Below are 21361 nucleotides of genomic sequence, written 5' to 3' on the forward strand. Positions count from 1 at the left end.
TAACGAGTGGCACAAGGCCTGGACCTAAGACAAACCCTGAGACTTCCCGAATAAACTGGACTCCTTGAGGCTGCTTCCGAGGATTCATCCTTAAGTTAAGCTTGGGGCCCTGAAGGCTAAATGTAAGAAATCGTGACAGGAGAGCTGACACTCAGGGCCTCGGGGAAACGGCCATCCCGACACGGTTTCCCCCTACCCTTTTCCACAAAGTGGGCGTGTACGCCCCCAAGCTCTGGGGAACTACAAGAACAGGCCCAGTCTCTGTAAGTCTGCCTCTCGTCCTACCCCTCTGTCCCTTTATTTCCTTTTTCGAGCATTTCTTTCTCTGTCATTGTGGGCACCAATACTGACTGGTACCCACTCACCACACTGGGAACGCGGGGCCAGCTGCGGACGTTCTCACCCTTGGTTCTGAAACAATCATGAGATGCTGAAAAATTGTCAAAGCATTTCATCTTTATTTTTTAAAAAACACCCCCCCTACCCCAAAACAAAACAAAAAACCCACTGACTCATCCATGCCAAACTATACTTTCCAGAGGAAGCGTGTCAGCAGATTCAAATGAACAATGATAGAGTCCCATGATACCAAAATGATTCAAACCTGATGCTTTAGAGGCTGACACCCTGAGCTGAAACAGTCATGGGTCACCATCTGCCCTGATTCGGGGCCCTTCGTTCTTTTTTTTTTTTTTTTCCTTTTTTTTTTTTTCCTTCGTTCTTTTTAGCTTTTTTTGTGCGGTGGCAGAGGAGGTGAGACTCTTTCTAGCCAACAGGCAGCCAGGCAGGCTTCTCCCGTTATAGAAAAATTATGACAGTCTAGGCACGACTTAGCGGTTGGTGAGCTATATTAAGAATCGTATTCTCTCCTTCAAAGTCTAGACGATGTATTTGTAGCTCTGGCTTATCTCAGGGGTTATGGATCTCGGGGACCAGAGCTTTCAGTCCTTACATGGATGGGTTCACTGTGACTCTTAAAACCTTGCCTCACTGAAGTTAGTGGGCATAATCTAACAGACACTTGGAAAGGACTGCCCGAATCCCATTATGGTTGAAGGCCAGATACGGAAGTTAAATTCTTTTAAATTCCTGGGCTTTAGGAACTACAGGTTGAAGATGAAAGTGGGACATGTTGAACTGAGGATGTTAAAAATACTATTTAAAACTGGAAGGCTGATGCTGGCAGAGAACAACTCTTGCCCGATGTGCCGGTCCCTTGTCTCGTCTCTCTCCTTATTTGGAAGACTCCAGGTTGTTCCTAGCACGGATGCTGCGGTTGCTCTACGTCCAGGAAGTTACAGTGCTCTACAGACCAGTTATCTCCAACACGACTGAAGACCTGGAGGAACACATGCGCGGTCCACCTGGTTCAAAGGTTAGGGACTTATCCTTAGTTCTCAAGAGCAGAAAAGAGCGTTCGGAGGCAGCTCAGAACGATCGTGGTCGCTTTTCCACCTTCCATGCTGAGGACATCAAACAACAGATGCCTGAGAAATAATTAAAAGTTTTCCACGGCTCACTAAAGCAGTAGGAGTATTCTGTGAGGAAAGCTCAGAAGCATTTTATCAGCTGCTCCCTAAAATTTAGCATTTAACTTTAATTATGCCTACTTAGGAATTAGGGAAAACAGAAAGTGTTTCAAGGCGACCAGCTGCTACAGATCCAAACTGTCTCACAGCTGAACTTCTTATTTAGTCCTTTGTTCTGTTGTTTTTTGATCATGCAATAAACCCCACTCTCAACAGATTAGGGGTCAAAAACATTAGAGTATGAGGACACTAGCCAGTTAACCCGTCTGTCTCAAACCCTCTTAAAACACCTAGGGCTCAGGGAGCCTGGGCAGCTCAGTGGGTTAAGTGGCAGACTCTTGATTTCAGCTCAGGTCAGGATCTCAGGGTTGTGAGATCGAGCCCCGCGTCCGGCTCCAACTTGGGTGTGCAGCCTGTTTAAGATTCCCTCTGTCCCTCTGCCCCCTCCCTCTCTAAAAACAACAAGAAACAAAACCACATCCAAAACCAACCCCCTCCCCCCAAAAAAACACCCCACCTAGGACTAAAGCATGCTACTATAGCCCTAAACCAATGTCTTCGGGCAAGAGCCAGGCTAGACCCTCTCCTCTTTCAGAGTCCCCGCAGGCTGGAAGCAGAATCTTTAAGTCATAGTTAAGCTTATGGCTGCATTTTTCATGATCATCAAGGTGTCAAGTACCAGACCAAAAGGAGGTGTCCTCACATAACCCTTCTCCGAGTCCCCTTTTTCAAAAAGAAGAAATTAGAGACTGGAGGTAGTGTGGGCCAGTTTAAAAGAAGACAGGAGTTGAGCACGTTCCTGGTACACCGAGGGAAACGAACCTCCATCAGCTGCACATGAATAGCATTACAATCGGTTAATTTAGAGCACCATGAAGACACGGGCCTGCCCATTTGAAGCTTACATTCCAGTAAAGGAGAAACCACGATAGCATGTGATGAACAGATGAATCACTGTGACGACAGAAGGTAGGAGAGGGCCGGATACAAGGCGCAGGTAGGTATGAGCTGGATCAGCCAATTTCCCACATTGAAAGAAAAAAAAAATGACTTCAGGAACGGAAACAAAAATTCCTACCCAACTCTTTTCACGGTGTCAATAGCAATTTGGAAACTCGGTTGATTCAGTCAATTTAAAAATCAGTAGTCAACCCACTTGACCTGTTTAATTGAAATGACCAGAAGAACAAGAACAGCTAAAGAACAATTCGGTAAGTGTCAGCCTCGATCTCTGCACTACCTCTTCCAATTTAGTCACTCCCTGCTGTGGGGCAGGGATCCAAGTGAAAATTCCACAGTGGCTGATAAAAGTGGGCACTGGGTAACAGCCTCTAAAAATGACAACTTGCCCCTAAACTTGAAACCAACTCCTAAACCTCCCCAGCTCCGTCTGGCACAGCCATCACGTTTTAAAGCAGCCCACCCTCCCCAACTTGACACGGCAACAGAAGACAGGCGTGCCAGCTTGGGTGACTCTGCTCTGTGTCACTCCCTAGGTTGCCAAACAGGCAGAAACACATCCATCCACCTTCCCAGAGCTTTCTAGAATTTGTCTCTGGTGTCACGGGTTGTCTATGGCCCGTCACTGGGCCTGGTTTCAGAAGCCTAGGTCCACTCAAGGCGCAGAAACAGACCCCCTGCCAACCTCATGCACAGGTTCCCTCCTCTCCCACCTCAGCACACGTTGACCTAGGAGACCACTCACTAAAAACACAAACATCGAATCCCGGGCACGGCAGATGTGTTTGGGGCAGCAGTCTTCTTTAACAGTTTGCCTTCCACACTGATAGCAACGGGCAAAACAACCTCAACACGTGCTCTGGCAAGATAACCAGGGGCTTCTTATGCAACGTCACCATCAGGCAGAGAGCTCAGCAGGAGGTGTGTTCTCTCGCCTTCTGGAAACCAAGAGTGAAGGAAGTGATTCAAGTTTTAAATAGTGCGGTTGCACAGCCACCAGAAGCACCAGGACATCCCCGGTTTCAAGAGGCCGAGGCCTCGATGTGAACTCCTGCTGGGGGCTCAGGCCACGCTACGTGGACACCCGTTCATGCTCCGTATTCAGAGCCTGGGCCGTGGCAATCGGGGCCCGGGGTAAGGCCGGAGTTCCTTCAACCGTGCGCCCCTGGCCTTTCTCTTCTTTTGGTTGTTTCCCGGGGATCTTAAGGTCTTCCCACCTTGTGGAGCTCGCAGACTCAACAGGAAAAAAGGAACTGGGTCCCCCTGAGATGGTGCTGCAGGAAGCAACGGTCTCCCTTAGAGGGCACAGGGAGGCCTGCGTGCAGGTGCCCCCATGGGGGGGGGGGGCAGAAGCAGAGGGCAAGACAGCAGTAGGGGCGGCTTGGTTCCTGTATCTTCCCCACGCTTCCAAGGAGGAAGTTCAGTTAGCAGTTAGCTTTACCGCCAGCCCTCACTGTTTGAATCTTGACGGAGAAAAAGGAAGGAGGCTCAAGGGATGGAAAAGGAAGTGGACGACTACTGGTGTCTGGATTTTCTTAGAACTGAAGTTCACTCGGAATCTCAGGAATAGTCTTGGGCTTAAAGGGACAGTGGGGAAGACTGTGGCACTTGGAGGAGCCGGGGCCTGGGGGGCAAGGAGGGCCTGTGGTTAGGTTTATCCGATAGTGAGGCTTTCATAAGGAAGAAGTCCATGGAAATGCAGCAAGGAGGCTGGTCCCCAGGGTTCCACGATTCGGGATTCGGAACTGCAGTTTGCACGCTGCTTTGTGTTCCCTGCAGAGAGGGGTGGGGCGGGGTGGTAAAGTGACACACAGGGCTTAGTTTTAAAACCAGTGCTTGGTAAAGTGGCAGGACATCTGTAAAATGCCTTCCCCAGGAAACAAATCAGAAGCAAAATAATCATAAAAGTCATAACATAAAGTTAACACAGCACACATTACAGGATTGAGAGAAAGAGAATGAGTCACCGAGAAGCAGTGACACCACTTCTTTAAGTGACTAAGAGCTTCCAGAACCTTCCCCTGCCCCATATTCTGCTGAGCCCTTTCCCCTGGAATGAGCTCACGGAATGGCCTGCTGGGGCGAGAAGGCTACTGGCTCCAGCTCTCATGCCGAACGAAGCAGGGCCGTGTCCCAAACTACCCCTCTGGAACAGACGCTGAGGGAGACGAGAAGTGACGAGTGCTCAGGATAGACTTCTCGGGTACCCTGTATCTTGAGAGAAAGGGACTTAAAGCAGTGGGAGCATAAGGTGATGTACATCTGACGACAATAACGAAGATGCACTGACCTATAAAACGTCATTTAATGTACATTCCAGAATGGCCAACACAGGCTGGTTAGGTAATTAGCCCTTGGAGAGTTCTGTTACAGTCATATAAAAATGTTTTGCCTTGTTAAAAAAAAAGAAATCTAGTGTAACAAAAACATATCCACCAATGGGCTTGTATTTTCTCCCCATGTTCAGGTTTGCAGGATAATTAAAAATACATACATATACATCTCTGAGCACAGCACTGTCCGTTAGCTAATGAGTTTTGGCAGTACACTGCACAGAGGTATACCACCGTTGGTTTCTGACATTAAATTAGCTTTGAGCTTATTGGCTATTCCGACAACGGGAGGCAGCTTGGAACCCAGTCCCTGGAAAGCATTCGCAGGATTTACCACCCGTTTGCCTGACACCTTTTCAATGGTGAGAGCTCTGGGCACAGACTTACTAATCCAAGGGTGTCTTAATGCTTGAGCTGGGGTCAAACGGGCAGAGGGGTCCCAGTGAAGACACCTTTTCAGAAACTCTATAAACAAGTAGTCATCACATCCCTTCAGTGCTGTCACCCAGTCTTTGCTACCTGGAGGGCCCCGCTTTTTACCCCTACGTGAGCGACCCCCCACAAGCACAACCCTCCCATCTGCCTGAGTAGTCACAGAACAGTAGCGAGGTAGGCCCTTAGAGTTAATGAAGTACTTGGCACGTTTGGATTGTTCCAGAAGTTTTGGTGGTGGCATCCCTAGCAGCTCCATCATACAGGCCAACTGGTCCCCTTCATCCTCTCCCGGGAAGAGAGGCTGTCCTGTTAAAAGTTCTGCAAGGATGCAGCCAAAACTCCATATGTCTATAGGTGTGCTGTAGCGGCTTCCTAGGATGATCTCCGGAGCTCTGTAGAACCGAGACTGGATATACGTGTAAAGCTTCTGGTATTCGAAGCAGCTGGACCCAAAGTCAATGACCTTGGTCGCGCTGCGCCCATGGTGTTTCAGGAGAATGTTTTCTGGCTTCAGGTCACAGTGAATGATCTTATTTTTGTGGAGAGCATCCAAGGATTGCAAGATGGACTGAGCAAACTTGCGAACTAACTGGACGCTAAAACCCTGAAACTTGTTTTTTTTAATTAGTTCGTAAAGGTCTATGCTCAGCAACTCGAAGGCCATGCAAACATGGTTCCGGAATGTGAAACTTTCCAGCATGTGGATGACGTTCATGCTACCGGTTTTGTCCTGCTTTTTAAGATGCTCCAAGATCCGGATCTCCTCAGCGGCTTGACGATGGAAGCGCTTTTCATTGCGCACCATCTTTAGGGCCACATACTGTCGAAGTTTGTGATCGTAGACCCGGGCCACCTGCCCAAAACTCCCCTTGCCAATGATCTTCAGCACCTCATATCGATAAGCTAGATGGTCGCGAGGTACGTGAATATAGGCCCCATCTGCATCATCATACCCCCCGTTATTGGGACCACCGATCACTCCATGTCTTTTTTTGGCATTTGGGCCCACAAAGTAGATTTCTGGATAATTGATGATTTCCAGCTTCTCATATGCAGTGAGGTGGTGTTTATATTGCTTCAGGGCTTGCTCTGGAGTCAGTGGCACCACTTTGGAGGATTTGGCTGAATTGCTGGGTTTTACTGCATTCAAGCTATCTGAACTTTTACCCTGAGAGACGGTAGGAGAGCATTTTTCAGAGTCGTTGATGCCATCTGACTGAAGAGTATCGGATCTTCTGTTGCTAAATTCTTGAAACAGCTGTTCCACTTTCACCTCACCTCCATTCAGGAAGCGCTGAGTGTGATCTCTTGTTAACTGCTCAGCAGTGATCTATGGAAAAGAAAAATGAATGTGATGGTAAAGCCCCTAAAAACAGTGGAAGGATAAAAGAATCCTTCCCCTGCCTGAACGACAACAAAACCGTCCAGTCACGTTAGGTTACAATGACCCAAAAGTGAGATAAGAAAAGCAGGAGTCTCTAGAGATTTGTGTTATATTCATCTTCAGGCCTCCCCAACACCGCCCGCCCCCAAGTATCATGCCCACTTCAACCCTCGATATATGCCTTGCTTTGTTCAAGAGAGGATGGTCTTCTTCCCAAACCCTAAATGTGCTAGGTTCCTTCTAATAGGTATGTCTTTCTGCTGAGAATCTTTTTACCTGATCCCCTCTAATCCTACAGTATTTCAAGGCCCAATTCCAGTCCCCCACTTCCATCTAGAACTACTCCAAGCCCGTGCTGATTAACCTCTGCAGCTTTTCACACCTGTACCATGTAATCTGGCACTTGATTACATACATACTGCCTCTTATTTTCTGTTTCAAGTATCTTCCCAATTTTTAAGGGCATATATCAGAATGAAAATATACATATTAAAGTGTTCTGTTAAAAAAGAGAGAGACAGAAGAAGTGTTCCATAAATGATAAAGCATCATTAAGGGACAGAAGCAGGATCTGAACCCAGGTCTCCTGTCAGTCCAGCACCCTTCTCATGAACACAACTTGGCACCAGGTTCTCCTAGTACTTGTACTACTCTTTACTAGGGCTGAATGATGGCTATGGCCTGGAATCAAGCAAGAGCTCATTATCTAGTCCCAGGTCCCCTCCCCGCAGCCCCCAAATGACTGAATGCTTCTGGCTCAGCTCACTGAATCGTAAGAGTTCTAAGCCAGAGGGAACTCCGAAGGTCCACTGGGACAATTCTTTACGTATCTGATGAGTAAGAGTGAGGATCCAAGGACCCAGGGGATGGGGCGGGAGAGGTTCTTGTAAAACTCTCCTGAGGAAATAGGGAGTCTCTCTCCTGTGTCTCTCACCCACACCTATCACCCACTCTTCCTCAGCAAGAGCCTGCGTGATAAAGGCATACTACTCTTTTTACTTGAGTTTGCTTAACATTCTCCTTCAAGAAACAGTAACTCACTGAAGAAAGTTCTACTCATTCTTCTGAGATGAAATACAATTCTTTGAAATTAGATGGAGAAAAAGAAAAGCAAAAAAGAGAATTACAAAAAATTATACATATACACTGAGAAAAAAAATCAAGAAGATTCAAGATTCAAGAAAATCAAAAACCAAGAAGATTCTTTTCTTATTACCTGTGGAAAGGTAATGATCCAAAGTGGCCAAATCTTTAAAAGGTAGAATTTTGATATAACCTAAGAAAACAGCACAGGCCTATTGCCTAAAGAACAATATAAATAAAGGATAAAATATAAATAGCAAAAAAATGACGAAAAATTTAAGTGTTGGCAAATTTTACACACAACTGTAGTTATAAAAGCAGGACATTTGTTCCTGCCGGCTGCTCCTTTCATGTCATTTAATCAATTCTAACATTTATGGAGTCCTGTAGTTACAAAAACAGGGTACTACGGTTGCACACACAAGTGAGACGCGGCCAATACGACTGCAGCCACACTTTGCAAGAAGTGTTTAAGAGCTGACATATGGTCTGAGAAAAAAATCTCTCTGATGCCAAAACAGAGAACTACCACTGGTCAAGAAAATAAAACAGGCCTGCAGACAACAAATACCTTGCTAAGATGTAAATATAATGCGACATTTTTCTTCACAGAAATTAAGTCAAATGACTATTCCTGTACTTAGGACTGAAAAAAACAGAAGAGGGTCCCATTCATCTATCCATCCAGCCACGTGAGGGTCACAGGGAACCCAGCCCGACTGTTCACTATTAAAAGTGCTAAAGATAAAACCCCAGGTATCCTCAAGAAATACAATCCAGGAGAAGATAGGTTAGGCTGAAGGAGGGAATTTTAATTCTTTAATTAAATTCAATTCATAATTCATTGTTTGGTTTTAGATAGATTTACATAATAAAAGCAAAACTCTGTAGGCATCTCAGTTTCCCTTCACGTTTTTACTACCTAATGTCAATACATCTACATACTTACAGGGTGTTGGGAGTCAAGTGCTGAAGAAAAGATATGTCAAATGGTTTGGGTTGGAGTCCTGCCTATCCTGCTTAAAAGCTGTAAGGTCCCTGGACAGGTCCCTTGACCTTTCGCCCACTTTATTAGCCTTAGTTTCTTTATTTATAAAATGTGGATAATAATACCTCCTTGTAGGAGGCTGTGTGAACCAAATTATAATTAATGATATATGTGAAAGACCTTTACAAGTTATAAAACATTTTATAAACACTGCCTAATAATTAGGCAAAATTTTCAACATATTAAAGTTGAAACTCCTGTGCGCCCTGTTTCCCTTCAGTTTCTCTCTTCTCTCCGTAGGCCCTCCTCCCCTATCTCCAGGCTCCCTCCACCAGACATCTGGCACTAGATATGTCTCCTGCAGGATGCCGGCCCCCACACTAGGCCTTCCTTTAGGACGCATGGAAATACCTCACCCACTTTCCCTCCAACATAAAACCTGCTTGCGACTTGCTATACAATTGAAGGTGTCACCTCTTCAAGATATTGGAACTTTTTTTTTTAAATTTTTTTTTATTATTTATTTATGATAGTCATACAGAGAGAGAGAGAGAGGCAGAGACATAGGCAGAGGGAGAAGCAGGCTCCATGCACCGGGAGCCTGATGTGGGATTCGATCCCGGGTCTCCAGGATTGCGCCCTGGGCCAAAGGCAGGCGCCAAACCGCTGCGCCACCCAGGGATCCCAAGATATTGGAACTTTAATGCAAAGAAATGACTCTAGGAACCTCCAATCATCAGTGACAAGCTGGTAGGAAAAGGATTTGTGGTCCAGGATCCATCCCTGTTTTTTTTTTTTTTTTTTTTTTTTTTAACCTACTCTGCCTACATGTAAGGCTGTGCTGGCTCTGGACGTCTTCATTTCTGTTTGTGATAAAGAGAGGGTCTCAGGCACAGAACATTCATAAGGACGGATATAAAACAGACATTTAATTTTCACATCAACAATAAAATTAAGGATGTCATTTGGATTTCCTGACTGATGGTTTCTCCTTAAAGTGAGCCTAAATCTCCCTCCCTAAATATTGAGTCTCATTTTGCCCCCTGGAACTACACAGAAGTGGCCAAATGTCATGTAAACGTCCTTCAGATACCTAAGTGCAGCTGTCCTGCCCCCACCATTCTTCTCTGGGCTCATCATCGCATTCCATCCTCTACCTCACATGGCTTGTGTCAGGTTGCTTACTATCCTATTCACACTGTTGACTGTGTTGACACATGCTGCACTTCACGTCTCTCTTGAAGTGTGGCCCCCCAGAACAGAACACCATGCTTCAGGTACAGTCCACTATGGATTATCAAGCTTTGAATCCCCAATGAATCTGAAGAATTCCAGGAAGGAATTTTTCCACACAGGGAGGGGTTCTCCTCTTAGGTTTCTTTCCTTTCCTGTAAATAACTCAAATACTGGCCTGAATCAATTATGTATCAAGACGGTTGTGCTATAAATAAAATCTTCCTTCCATTGTTCTAAGGGAATCTACAATTTGCATGCATGTTAAAGTATAATAGTTATAAAATACCATATGTTTGTAGTCTGTAGTTAGAATCAAAATAACTGAGCAATACAATTGACCAACTATATCAATTATTTTCTTCATTATGTAATTATACCACAGGGACAGATAATGTCATATTAATCATGTTTTAAGAATGCATCACATACACTGTTAATTTGGAGAGCTCTTGACATTTCAAATAGAATCTTCAACTATGTTAATCAAGTCTTGAAGATCTTGTTGAGAAATTCTGAGAGGCAATATCCTTCTCATCCAGAATATGAAACACTCTTTCCCTAGCTCTGGACCCTAAATCTGCAACACTAAGCTTAGCCCAATAAGAGCCTATAAGCAGACGATTTATAGTATACAATGAGAACCTAAGAACATCTTGAATAAACAATGAAGCTTAAAGGCTTTGTGAGTGAAAAGAGTAATAGGGTCTGGGGATGGAATTGTGTCATAATGAACTATAAATGTCAACAAGAGCTCAGAGCCTTTTTTTCAGCAAAGTTTGCAAAGACACCATTAGGCTAGAATGGAAAATCCTAGGTTTCCCCAAAACTGTTATTCTGTGCAGTTATACAGTATGAAATTCATTGTGATCCTGAAATATACAATGTAAGTGAACTACTGGGAGATGATTAGCATGGGCTAACTCTAAATTAAAGTTAAAGTGAACTTTTAAGTCACATGTTAATGCGCCAGCCCAATTGCAAAAAGTTTCCCACAGGGACATGCTAATTGGCAGCCAGTAACCAAGAAAACTGAGAGTCAACCAGAGGAGTATGTGGTTCTGGAGCTCTTAGAGGTTTTTCACATATTAAAGAAATAGGCTTGCTTAGAATGGAAAGGAAACTTACTGTACTCCAGAGAACAGATTAAAAATAGGGTGACCAGCCTTCCAAATATATTTAGCCAATACTTTGTAATATTATTAGCCTTCAAACTAGTGAAAAGATTGAGTTTAATAGCAAAAGCAGACAAAAAGTTGGAGAGAGCTATGAAAAATACAAGTAACTTTTTTTGGAATATAGAAACAATTTGAGGTCTTGAATGCAGAAATGTGAAGGAGAAATTACAAATTAGCATATTCAATTATTCACTCTGTTCATTAGGTGGTATCTGCAGCAAATGTTAAAGTCACAGGACAGCTTCTCCCTGTCATGGAACTCGTCCAAAGCCTGTTCTCCCCACTACTCTTGTGTATGCTGAGGGAATATAAATTAATCTTTTTTATTACCTTAAGTAAAACAGTGTCAAAAGCTCAGTGTCTGCAAGCTCCAGAATGATTAAGTGCATCAAAAGCCAAAACTGTACCGCTCAAGTTTTATTTTATGATCTATAAAGTGATTCTCTGTAGCATACTAATAAGCTGGGACCGCATTTCTATCTAGCAGGGAGAAAAAATTTGCATATCTATGAATTCAGGGTTATCTTCCGTTCCTGGTTTTGTTAAAATGAGCCTTCATAACATGCTGTCTATGTCATTCTAAAACAAAATAAATATTCCCTAGATAAAATGCCACATATTTACCCCCGTGATTGAAAGGAGTAAGGCTCCAAACCAAAATCATTCTGTAAAGCTAAACTTGGGACTACGGCAACTGTTATTTCAAAGTCAAGAGAAACCAAAAGGAAACAAAAGAGTCTGGGTTGCCAGCGAGATGTTGTAACTGTACCTTGGGCATTAAGTAGCACTTCCTTCTTTCCAAGGCAACTAGAGAGCAAAGAACTAGTTCATTTACTTACATTTAGTCTTCTGGGTAGAGGCGGTTCAGAAGGATTGCAGAGTACATTTGAACAGGGTGGGCATTTGGTTTCATCTATCATCATGAAGGTATCATAGACACCATCCCCCAATCTAGTTGAAAGGGTTACAGATAAAATCCGTCAGTACCTTAAGCATATAAGCTTGTATATTCAAAACATTCAGTCTTCATTGCTTCACATCTGCCACAAATAACACAAACAAAGGTCTACACTGCATTTTGGCATCAAATACAAACAACGCGGGTATTTGGCAAAAGAATAGAGGAAACCTAACTTTTATTTTTCTAAAAAGGAAAGCATTTCTAGGTTTTTATTTTGAAATAGAACAAGTCTTACTCTGTGAATGTTGCTAAAAAACAGGGACTATCGGGGTGCCTGGCTGGCTCAGTTGGCAGAGCATGCGACTCTTGATCTTGCGGTTGTGGGTTCGAGCCCTATGCTGTGTGTAGGGATTACTAAAAAATAAAATATTTTTTAAATTAAAAAATAAAAATAGGGACTGTCAAAAGGATCTCATTTAAATTACTACTTGAAAATAAAGGCTAGTTTGAATCTGAAGCCTGAAACCTAATCAAAACAGGGGGGAAAAAGAGAGAGAGAAAGGGGGGAGGTAACTGCATTTTACAAGTCAGAGTCTTGGATTCTAATCTCAGCTCTACCACTAGCTGTACTACCTCCTTCTCTGAGCTTGTTTTCCACATGTTAAAATGGGAATAGTGCCAGGCTACATGCAGGAAAGGTCTTAGGGCTGTCTTCTTTTTATTATTTACTTACCTACTTAACACCTACCTAACTTGTAGAAACGTACAGCTGAATAAATACTACACCAAATACTAAAGGGATACTCTACATAACAAACTGTACTGAATTTCACTTCTTTACCCACTTCATTTTCTGGGGGGTGGGGGAAGCCAAATGCTGAACAACCAGGGACCACTTCTCCGTTCTTTAGCGCTGTGCCCCCACCACAAACGAGGGACAGGATTTCTTTAATCCACCAGAGGGTCCTATCCCAGATATTGTACTTCATCTACCACTAAGAACACGAATTTCCCAGTCGTATACATAAGCCTTTCATTGTATCATCTTTCCATAATACATACAAATACAACGGTGGTGGTGACCGGATTGCCGGGGCGGGGAGAATTTTTAAAAATCTTTTAAAAACATGCTGAACTATCTATTTCAGATTTTTAAGATTTCAATACTTCACGTTGCCTTTAGAAACCGTTTTTGTTAAAAACTGGTTCTAGGGCCTTCTTCATCGACGTCTTCTAGAAACTCAAAAGAATACTTTCAAAAAGCCCACTAAAAAATAAATAAATAAATAAACAAATAAATAATAAATAGCCCACTAAGATATTTTTGGACTAGAGATAAGATGAGATAAAAAAGGAAATAAGATCTTTTTGGACTATTCTTATTAAAAACTAGCTCACATCCTGATAGAAATTATTTGCATCTTTCACGAAAACTGCTTCTCTCTCTAAAAAAAAAAAAAAAAGAAAAAGAAAAAGAAAATTGCTTCTCTGACAACCCAAAATTCTGCATGTGACCGACTCTTGGCCAACAGCACGATTGTAATAAATGAAATGGGACAGGCGTCCACATTCATAGAGGAAAAAGACACTGAAGACCTGCAAGTAATCCTATAAATAGGCAGAGGAAATTACCCAAAGGAAGTCTGCATGCAAATGAAGCGAGGAGGGGAGGGGAGGGGAGGGGGGTGGGGGGGGGTGGTCCCCGGTCTCCTTTTCGGGGTAAAATACAATGCAAGGTGGAGCGTCTCTCTCTACGGCATCCCCAGAGAGCCCGGCTCGGCAGGACCCTGCACCTGCACATCCCAAGGCGGACCGCACCCCTCGCGGAGACACCCCAGAGTTCAGCCCTCGGGGAGCTGCTCCGAGAGCAACAGGGCTCCGCGAAGGTCCCGCTGCCCGCCCGCCCGCCCCGCTCCCTGTGGCTCCGGACCGCGCCCCGCTCCGCCCCCGCCCCGGCTGCTCCCGACCGCGGTGGGCCGGGGGGGGGGGGGGGGGGGGGGGCGGCGGCCGCCGGGTCCCCCGGGAGGGGTCGGAGCCCTGCCCCCGGCCGTCCCCGAGGGGTCCCCGCAGCCTCCGCCCGCGCCTCGCCCGTTACCCCGCGGCGGCGCCGTTACCTCCGCTGCTGCGGCGGGAGCCCCGCTCCGGGCGGCCCCGCATCCTTCCGCCCGGGCCCGCGAGCGGTGCCTCCCATCCGCGAGCTCGGGAGCCCCGGGGGGCGGGGCGGCGGTTGAGGCCCCGGCGTGCACGGCCTAGCTGCGGGCGGCGGCCTCCGGGGCCGCGACACCTCCCGGGGGCCCGGCGAGCACACACTGCGGACCCGCGCGCCTCTGCTCGCGACTCGCCGGGCGGGGAGCGCGGACGGCGGCGGCGGAGGGGAGGGGAGGGGACGGGAGGGGAGGGGAGGGGCAGCGCGCGGTCGCCTAGCAACGGCGGCACGCCCCGGGGCCCGCCTCGACGCAGCTGCGCGGTGACGCACGGGGGCGGGGCCGGGGCTGGGCGGGCGCGCGGGCTCGGAGGGGCGGGGCCTCCGGGGCGGGCCGAGCACGTGCGGAAGCAGCGCCTGGCCCCGGTGTCTGCTCCGCGGTGCTCGCGCCCCTCCCGGCCCGCCGCCCCTCGGCGCGTTGGCGCCTGCACTTCGGAAACCTCCCTGGACTATGCATTTAATAATAAAAAAAAAAGTGCAATTCCCTCGAGGCTCTCCCACGGGGGGGGGCTCCCCACCCCCACCCCACCCCCACCCCCCGCCGGAGGGTAAGGGAAGCAGTAAGAACGCGGGACGCGGTACTGGTAGACTCCCGCAGGGCCGCTGTGTCCGGCGCCCAGGAGCAGGTGCTATTCAATCGGCGGCCGGTCTGTGACATGCCCTTCTCTGCAGACAGAAGCGGGATGCGGCATTTAAGCTGATCATGGGGCGGCCCAGGGGGCTCAGCGCTTTAGCGTGACCTGGAGACCCGGGTTCGAGTCCCGCGTCGGGCTCCTGCAGGGCGCCTGCTTCTCCCTCTGCCTGTGTCTCTGCCTCTCTCTCTCTCTCTCTCTCTCCCTCTCTGTGTGTGTCCGTCATGAATAAATAAAACCTTAAAAAAATAAAAAAAGCTGACGTCGGTCTGGCTCCGCCGTGGGTGGGGGGCGGGCGCAAAGAGCCATTTGACAGATGAGTAAACTGAGGCCCGCGGAGCTGCGCTGCAACGAGCGCAGTCCCCAGCCTTCCTTCGGCAGCACCAGCCCCCCCCCCCCCCACGCCCCCAGAAAGCTCTTCCTCTGTGTGCTTTATTTTATCTTAGTTTCCACCCCCGTCCCCGGGAATATTTGGGGGATTTGTTTCTTCCTTTTTCTGAAAAGCGAAGAAACCTCAGTAACCCGAATGTTAGGCGGATTTCGATCGTTGGGACGAACGTGAGAAGGAAGGAGGTTAAAACCGAAGAACCGAGTGTGGTTTCCTTGAGCGAGCGCCGCGTCTCTAACTGGATTTCCGACACCTGCAAAGTCGGGCCCCCAGGCCTCGGGGAGAGGGACGAGCGCTCTCTGGGTGCCGAGCAGGGGCGCCGCCTGGTGGGGCGCGGGGACTCCTGGCCCCAAACCCGCCCAGCACAGTCCGTACATCCGAGAATTTCCATCCGAGGCTCATGTCCGGGTGACTAAAAGTCATATTCCCTGTTCTCAAGCCTCCAAGCCAAAATGTCCTCAAGGATCCAAAGGCTTTTCACTTGATAAAAAATTAAGAATGTATCGCTTGGGGGGAGCCGTATTCTCCTTGACCAATGTTGCTTTAAATTCTCCATGGTAGAAATAAAACTTCCAATGCTTAAAGTTATTCTAATTTTATGCATAAGCTCTTGTGGGGTTTTTGACCCTCCCTGCTGCACCCCCAGCAATCCTGCTGTCCTGCGGGTTTGTGTTAGGGCCCCTCTGCAAGCTTTTGTTTGAAGAGAGGGTTCCATGGCAACAAGAGAGTTTAGAGGAGATTGCTCCTGACGTCCCTTCCAGCTCTATGTTTGCAAAACCCTACTAAATAATCCCTGTTCTCAGTACCCAGGCGGACACCCTAGACCACTTCCCTGCCCTGAACATTGGAATGGGACTTGCTCCCACAAGTTTTCTTGCCTCATCCTGAATCACTGCTCTGAGAGGACCCCGTCTCCGGTTTCAGGTTTCAGACATACCTCGGGGAGCCAACCTGAAGCATTCCTGCTTCCCTTCCTGCTCCCGAGGTGGGAAACAGAAGCTTCTTTGATCTTTAGCTGTTCCCATGGCCAAGGAAGGAAGGATTTCTTGGAGGTGCTGGGGCTTCATGGATCTCTGACTTTAGTGCTCTAAATACTTAATATTTCTTCAAAGAGCCCCTGCTTCATAACAGTCTGGCTGGGTTCAGCATCCGGCTGGCTTAAAGTCCAGTGAAGGATCTAGCAGGAGCTTCCACACCCTCTCTGAGAGGTGTCTTGTGGCCTTTTGAGCGGTTGGAGCAGCTCCCACATGATTCATGTCCTTTTTTCCCCTCCAAAGCCCCACTCAAACGTAGTTCAAAATAGCCATTATCTTTCTCCACATAGCTAAAGCCAGATTTAGCCAACGTGGATTAGCCAAATATAAGATGCCCGCCTGACCTTTGAAGCCAGTTCTGATATATCCGCAACATCAGGAAACTGTAACAAATAAACAAATGGTGCTATTCCAGGGACTTCAGAAATCAATGAGACATTCAGATTGTGATCGCTGCAGGTGCAAATGAAGAGTAAGAAAATATCCCCGTGGCTGTCTTCACCTCCAGTTTTGTGATGAGACAGCTGTTGGTGGGCTAAGTTTAAAATCGTTTCATTTGCCGTGGATTATTCTTTAGAGCATCCTATGCTGATACATAACATGCCTTATGAATCACAAAATTGGAATGCATTTAAAAAAAATCATTTGGAGACAAACTGTGAAACTCTCCTTTTTCCCCCCCAACTGTATGGACCTCAAATTTACCTGAGCTCCAGAAAAATATACCTGCTATTTTTTTTTTCAGAAACCCAGAAATCTAGCTCCTTGAAACATTAAAACTATATCTTATTTATCTGGAACCTCACCCTCATCCCCCAGTCTGCCTGACCGGACCCTGGAAAGGCAGTCCAGTCTTTTCCAATTCTGCATTCAGAGGAAATAAGCACACTTGCAGAGGTTAGGGCTTGGAATTGGGCAGACGCCTCATACCCTTAACTACCCACTCCCATTACACAGCCACTCCTGACACCTGTCCTTGAACAGGTCTCTGGCTACTCTGACCTTCGAGGTCCGTGCATGCACAGTACACCCCATAAGCCGCCCTTAGGCAGCAGGGGCCTACAGGCCTATGGAGCAATGATCCATCCTCAATCATTGGCACTGCCTCAAGAGTAAGAGAAAGTGACCTCTAAGCCCACCACGGACCCGCTGCCTATTAGGGTCCCCAGTTCCCTCTGCAATCAAGCCTTCTAAGTGTGTGTTCTTGGAGGATACTTTGGCCAAGCTGTCCAGCCTTGCCTTAGCAAAGCAGTCCATATTGCTACAGCTCTGCTGTGAGCAGGAATTTGCACACTGTGTAGATTAAGGCTTGGAATTAGAGAATGCTAGATGTCCCTATTAGCCCACTCTTATGACCCAGCCTTGCCTGACATTGCCCCTTCCCTATTCCTCACTACCCTGACCTGTGCCACCAGGGCATATGTGGTCCACACGCATCAGTAGGCCTTTAGCTCTGGAAGCCTATGGAGCTCAGGTGAGACGCAAATGACCTGAATAGCCTCCAGGATGTGGGGAGGCCACCACTTGAAAATTGTTCTGAGGTGGTAGCTCAAGCTGGCGAGTCGGTCACCTCGTAGACTCGCTCTCTGCTGGAGTCCTGGGCATCGTCAGTAGTCACGGATCTCAGGTGGCCCATTTGGACTAGCTGCCTGATACGGTGCCTGCTGACTGTGTAGACTAAGCATGTGCAGGTGTACAGGGATCTGGAACAGGGCAAGTGTCCTGAGGGGCCTGATCACAAGAGTGGACTCTTGTGATTACAAGGTATCTGCCAAATTCCAAGCCCTAACTATTCCCCCTGAAAACAGAGCTGGACTGTCTTGCGTAGGATGAATACAGTAAGCTGGCTGGAATATCCTCCAATAACATACTCAGGAGCCCTGATTGCAGCAGAAGCCCGGAAAACCAGCAGAAAGTAAGTCCAGGTGAAGACTATTGCCCATCCCAGTGGCCACCTCAGAGCAATATTCAGTGTTGGGCGATCTCCACATTTGTGCCTACGAAGGTGGTTGTGGATTGGTGCTTGTTGCGGCCTGGAGAGCTTCACCTACCCAAAGGCAGCTGATGGAACACGTATGGTGCATGCACAGGACGTGCAGGTCGGGGGGCCGGGGACCTAGCACCGGGCAAGTGCTGGGAAAGGCCAGATGATAGGAGCAAGCTCTAGGAGGTACAACACATCAGCCTAATTCAAGGTCTACCTGCTCTTAGGGCGTATTCATCCCAAGGCAGAGCTGGAGGGTTTTTTCAACTCCTTTGACAGGGTGGGGCCAGGTGGCAGGCAGGACGGGGTGTCCTCTGTTCCCCACTTGCTCCCAGAGACTATGCTACTGGTGGCAACGCCAGTAGCTGGAGCCTGGCAAGAATTCTATAGGCTTGAGGGCCAGGCCTGCTCAAATCTGGCTTAGGGGTGTGCACTGTGCATGTGCAGGTGCACAGCTCGGGCGGGAGGAGCACCTGACCAGGGTTACTGCCTGGAGAGGACTGTTCCTGGAACAGGCTCTTGGGATTACAAGGTACCTGCCTAATTCCGAGCCCTACCCTCCACAGTTGTGCATACTCCCACCGAAGGCGGAGCTGGAGTAGCTGAACGGCTTTGCCGGGCCTGGATCCTATAGGCTGGTCAGGGTATCATCCAAGAAGCCTGGATGGGAGGCTTGATGGTCTCCCAAGCCTGGGAGCCTTGATGGCTGTAGAAGCTCAGACCCCAGCAAATAGTAAGTCCACTTGGGGACTGGTGGTTGTTCTTTTTAGGGGCTGCCTCAGACCAGTTTTCAGGAGGGAGGAGCCCCGCCATCCTGGAGGCTATGCAGGTGGTTTAGAGGGGCCCTAGCTCCACAGGCTCTGTAAGCGCTGGCTGTGCAACGGTGGCTGATGGAATACAGACTGTATGTGCAGGTGGCACAGTTGGAGGTAGCCAGGGAGCTGGACAGGGCAAGTGTGTGTGGGGAGGCGGGCTGGGTCGCAAAAACGGGTTATAGGAAGTACCCGGCATCTGCCTCATTGCTAGCCTTAACATGCACAAAGGCACATAGCCCCGCTGGAGGTGAGCTGGAGGCTTCTAGAGTGCCTTGCCACATCTGGCCATGGGCTTGCTGGGGTGTCCTCCAATAGCAGACACCTGGGAGCCTTGATTGCTGGAGGAGCCCCAGGCCTGATTAGGGAGCCAGACCAGGGAGGACTGACTCTGGCCGGTTTAAAGGTGCCACCCCAGAAAGACTTTTCAGGTGGTGGGCTCCCTCAGCCTGGGGGAGATTCACGTGGCTGGTCTTCCATCCGACTTCCAGAACCCCAAAGGGCCCTGGCAGCCACAGGCCTGCTGCCAGGGTGAGGACTGGGCATGCTCCAGCAGCAAAGGTCAGTGTAGTCAGACACCTGGAGCAGGGCAACATGGGGCGAGGCCGGGTCATAGGAGGGGGCTCCTTGGGGTACCTGGCATCTGACATGTGCAAAGGCACATATTTCTGCTGAAGGCAGAATAGTAGATGGATGGGGCAGCTGACTGATTGGGGTACCTCCAATAAGAGACACCTGGGAGCCTTAATTACTGGGGAAGCCTGACCCCATTACTGCCATTCAGCTTATTGGGTTCATGCTGGAGTTCCAGAGACCTGGACTGGCCCCTGCGGTGCACCAGCAGCCGCCAGGTGAAGACTGGGCATGTGTGGGTTGCACAGGTCAAAGTAGCTATATACCTGCACCGGGGCAATGTCAGGTCCCAGGAGGGAGGTTTTGGGGGTGTAAGGTGTCAGCCTCAAGTGCAAAGCCTGCATAATTCCAAGACCTAACCTACTCAATGCACATATTCCTTTAGGAGGCCTAGTTGAGTCATCTGGGCTGCCTTGCCAGGGCCGGATTGTGAGTGCTGGCTGGGGTAGCCTCCAATATGAGACACCTGCCAGCTGTGGCGGCCACAGAGGCCTGGAACCCCAGGAAACGGTGAGTATGCTTGGGCACTGCGGTCGAGGACAAGCTGCCCCCTTAGATTTTCCCGGGGAAGGCCCTGACGCCCATCAGGTGCTGGAGATCCCGCTGGAGTTCCACAGGCTTGGAGTGCCCCCTGCGGGCCAAGGCCAGCTGATACAGGGCAGGCGGCACGTGTGCGAACCGGCAGGTGAGCAGGCGGAGCCAGGAGGGGGCTGCTGGGAGTACCTGGGTTTGCATAATTCCAAGACGCAAGCTATGGGGTTTGTTCCCCCTGAGCTGGGGAACATATACTTCAACTGGTGACGGTCAGTCCCCACTTAGACGGGCTTTCTATCCAGGACCTGGTCTTCAGCAATCCAAGCTGGTGGCTCCTACTGGCTCCTCCAGCCATCCCAGCTGGCCCCATGCTGGCAAGGCAGTCGGGATTTCTCCAAATCAGCCTCTGGGAGAAATACGCATCTTTGTGTAGGTGAAGCCTCGGAATCAGGCATATGCCAGGTCCCCGGGGTAGAGGCCCCAACCTGTGATTTGGCCTCTCCATTCGCTCACTGTCTCTCTGAGTACACACTCCTGGCTACACGGACCTGCCCGGCCCACACATGTACAGCATGTACCCTGAAAGCCTCCCCCGGGGTGAACGGGGGTGTCTGTCCCTTGGGAGCTGGGGCCCATTCCTACCACCTGCACAGCTTCAAATGTAAAAGGAGCCCATTCCCCCTAAAAGCGATCAGAGACAGCGGCTAAAGCGAGCCACAGTCCCCCTGTAGACTTACTGGGTGCTGGTATTTCAGACCTCCAGCAGCAATCAGGGCTCCCGGGGTCCCTTACTGCAGAGGGATAATAATACCCGCCGGCCCCCGGCCCCATCTTTCCCCAACTCTGCATTTTCAGGGGGAATATGCACACTTGAAGTTATGCAGATGCCACATTCCCTCACCGCCTGCTGTTGGACTCGGAGTCTGCTGAAGCTTACCCTGATTCGGGTCCGTGGCTATGCTGCCCCGAGTGGCCCCAGCCCGGGCAGTGCGAGCACCCTGCCAGCTGGCCCCTGGCACACGGTGCCCTCCAGGCCTGTGGGGCACAGGCTGCTCCCCAACCACCTGCTCGCCTCCTGGGTGGAGAGAACCCACCCCCAGAAAACCATTCTGAGGCA

At 48.7% G+C, this 21361-nt stretch overlaps 1 protein-coding gene across 1 annotated transcript; it reads right to left on the minus strand.

The window, feature by feature from the left end:
- Positions 1-436: 436 nt before the first annotated feature.
- DYRK3 (dual specificity tyrosine phosphorylation regulated kinase 3) lies at positions 437-14378 on the minus strand. Its single transcript, XM_072733409.1, has 3 exons — positions 14139-14378; positions 11963-12074; positions 437-6587 (listed from the first exon to the last, which is right to left on the minus strand). The coding sequence occupies exons 1-3, from the start codon at positions 14213-14215 to the stop codon at positions 5013-5015; spliced, it is 1764 nt and encodes a 587-aa protein (XP_072589510.1). The 5' UTR covers positions 14216-14378; the 3' UTR covers positions 437-5012.
- Between the last annotated feature and the right edge of the window lie 6983 nt (positions 14379-21361).

Source organism: Vulpes vulpes, chromosome 13 (assembly GCF_048418805.1).
Source record: "Vulpes vulpes isolate BD-2025 chromosome 13, VulVul3, whole genome shotgun sequence".
NCBI lineage: Eukaryota > Metazoa > Chordata > Mammalia > Carnivora > Canidae > Vulpes > Vulpes vulpes.

Coding starts and splice junctions, on each gene's coding strand:
- DYRK3 (XM_072733409.1), bottom strand. CDS start 14,215: ATGGGAGGCACCGCTCGCGGGCCCGGGCGGAAGGATGCGGGGCCGCCC. Junction 12,075..14,138: donor CTCCCGCCGCAGCAGCGGAG/GTAACGGCGCCG, acceptor CCTTTCAACTAG/ATTGGGGGATGGTGTCTATG. Junction 6,588..11,962: donor CTCTACCCAGAAGACTAAAT/GTAAGTAAATGA, acceptor TCTTTTCCATAG/ATCACTGCTGAGCAGTTAAC.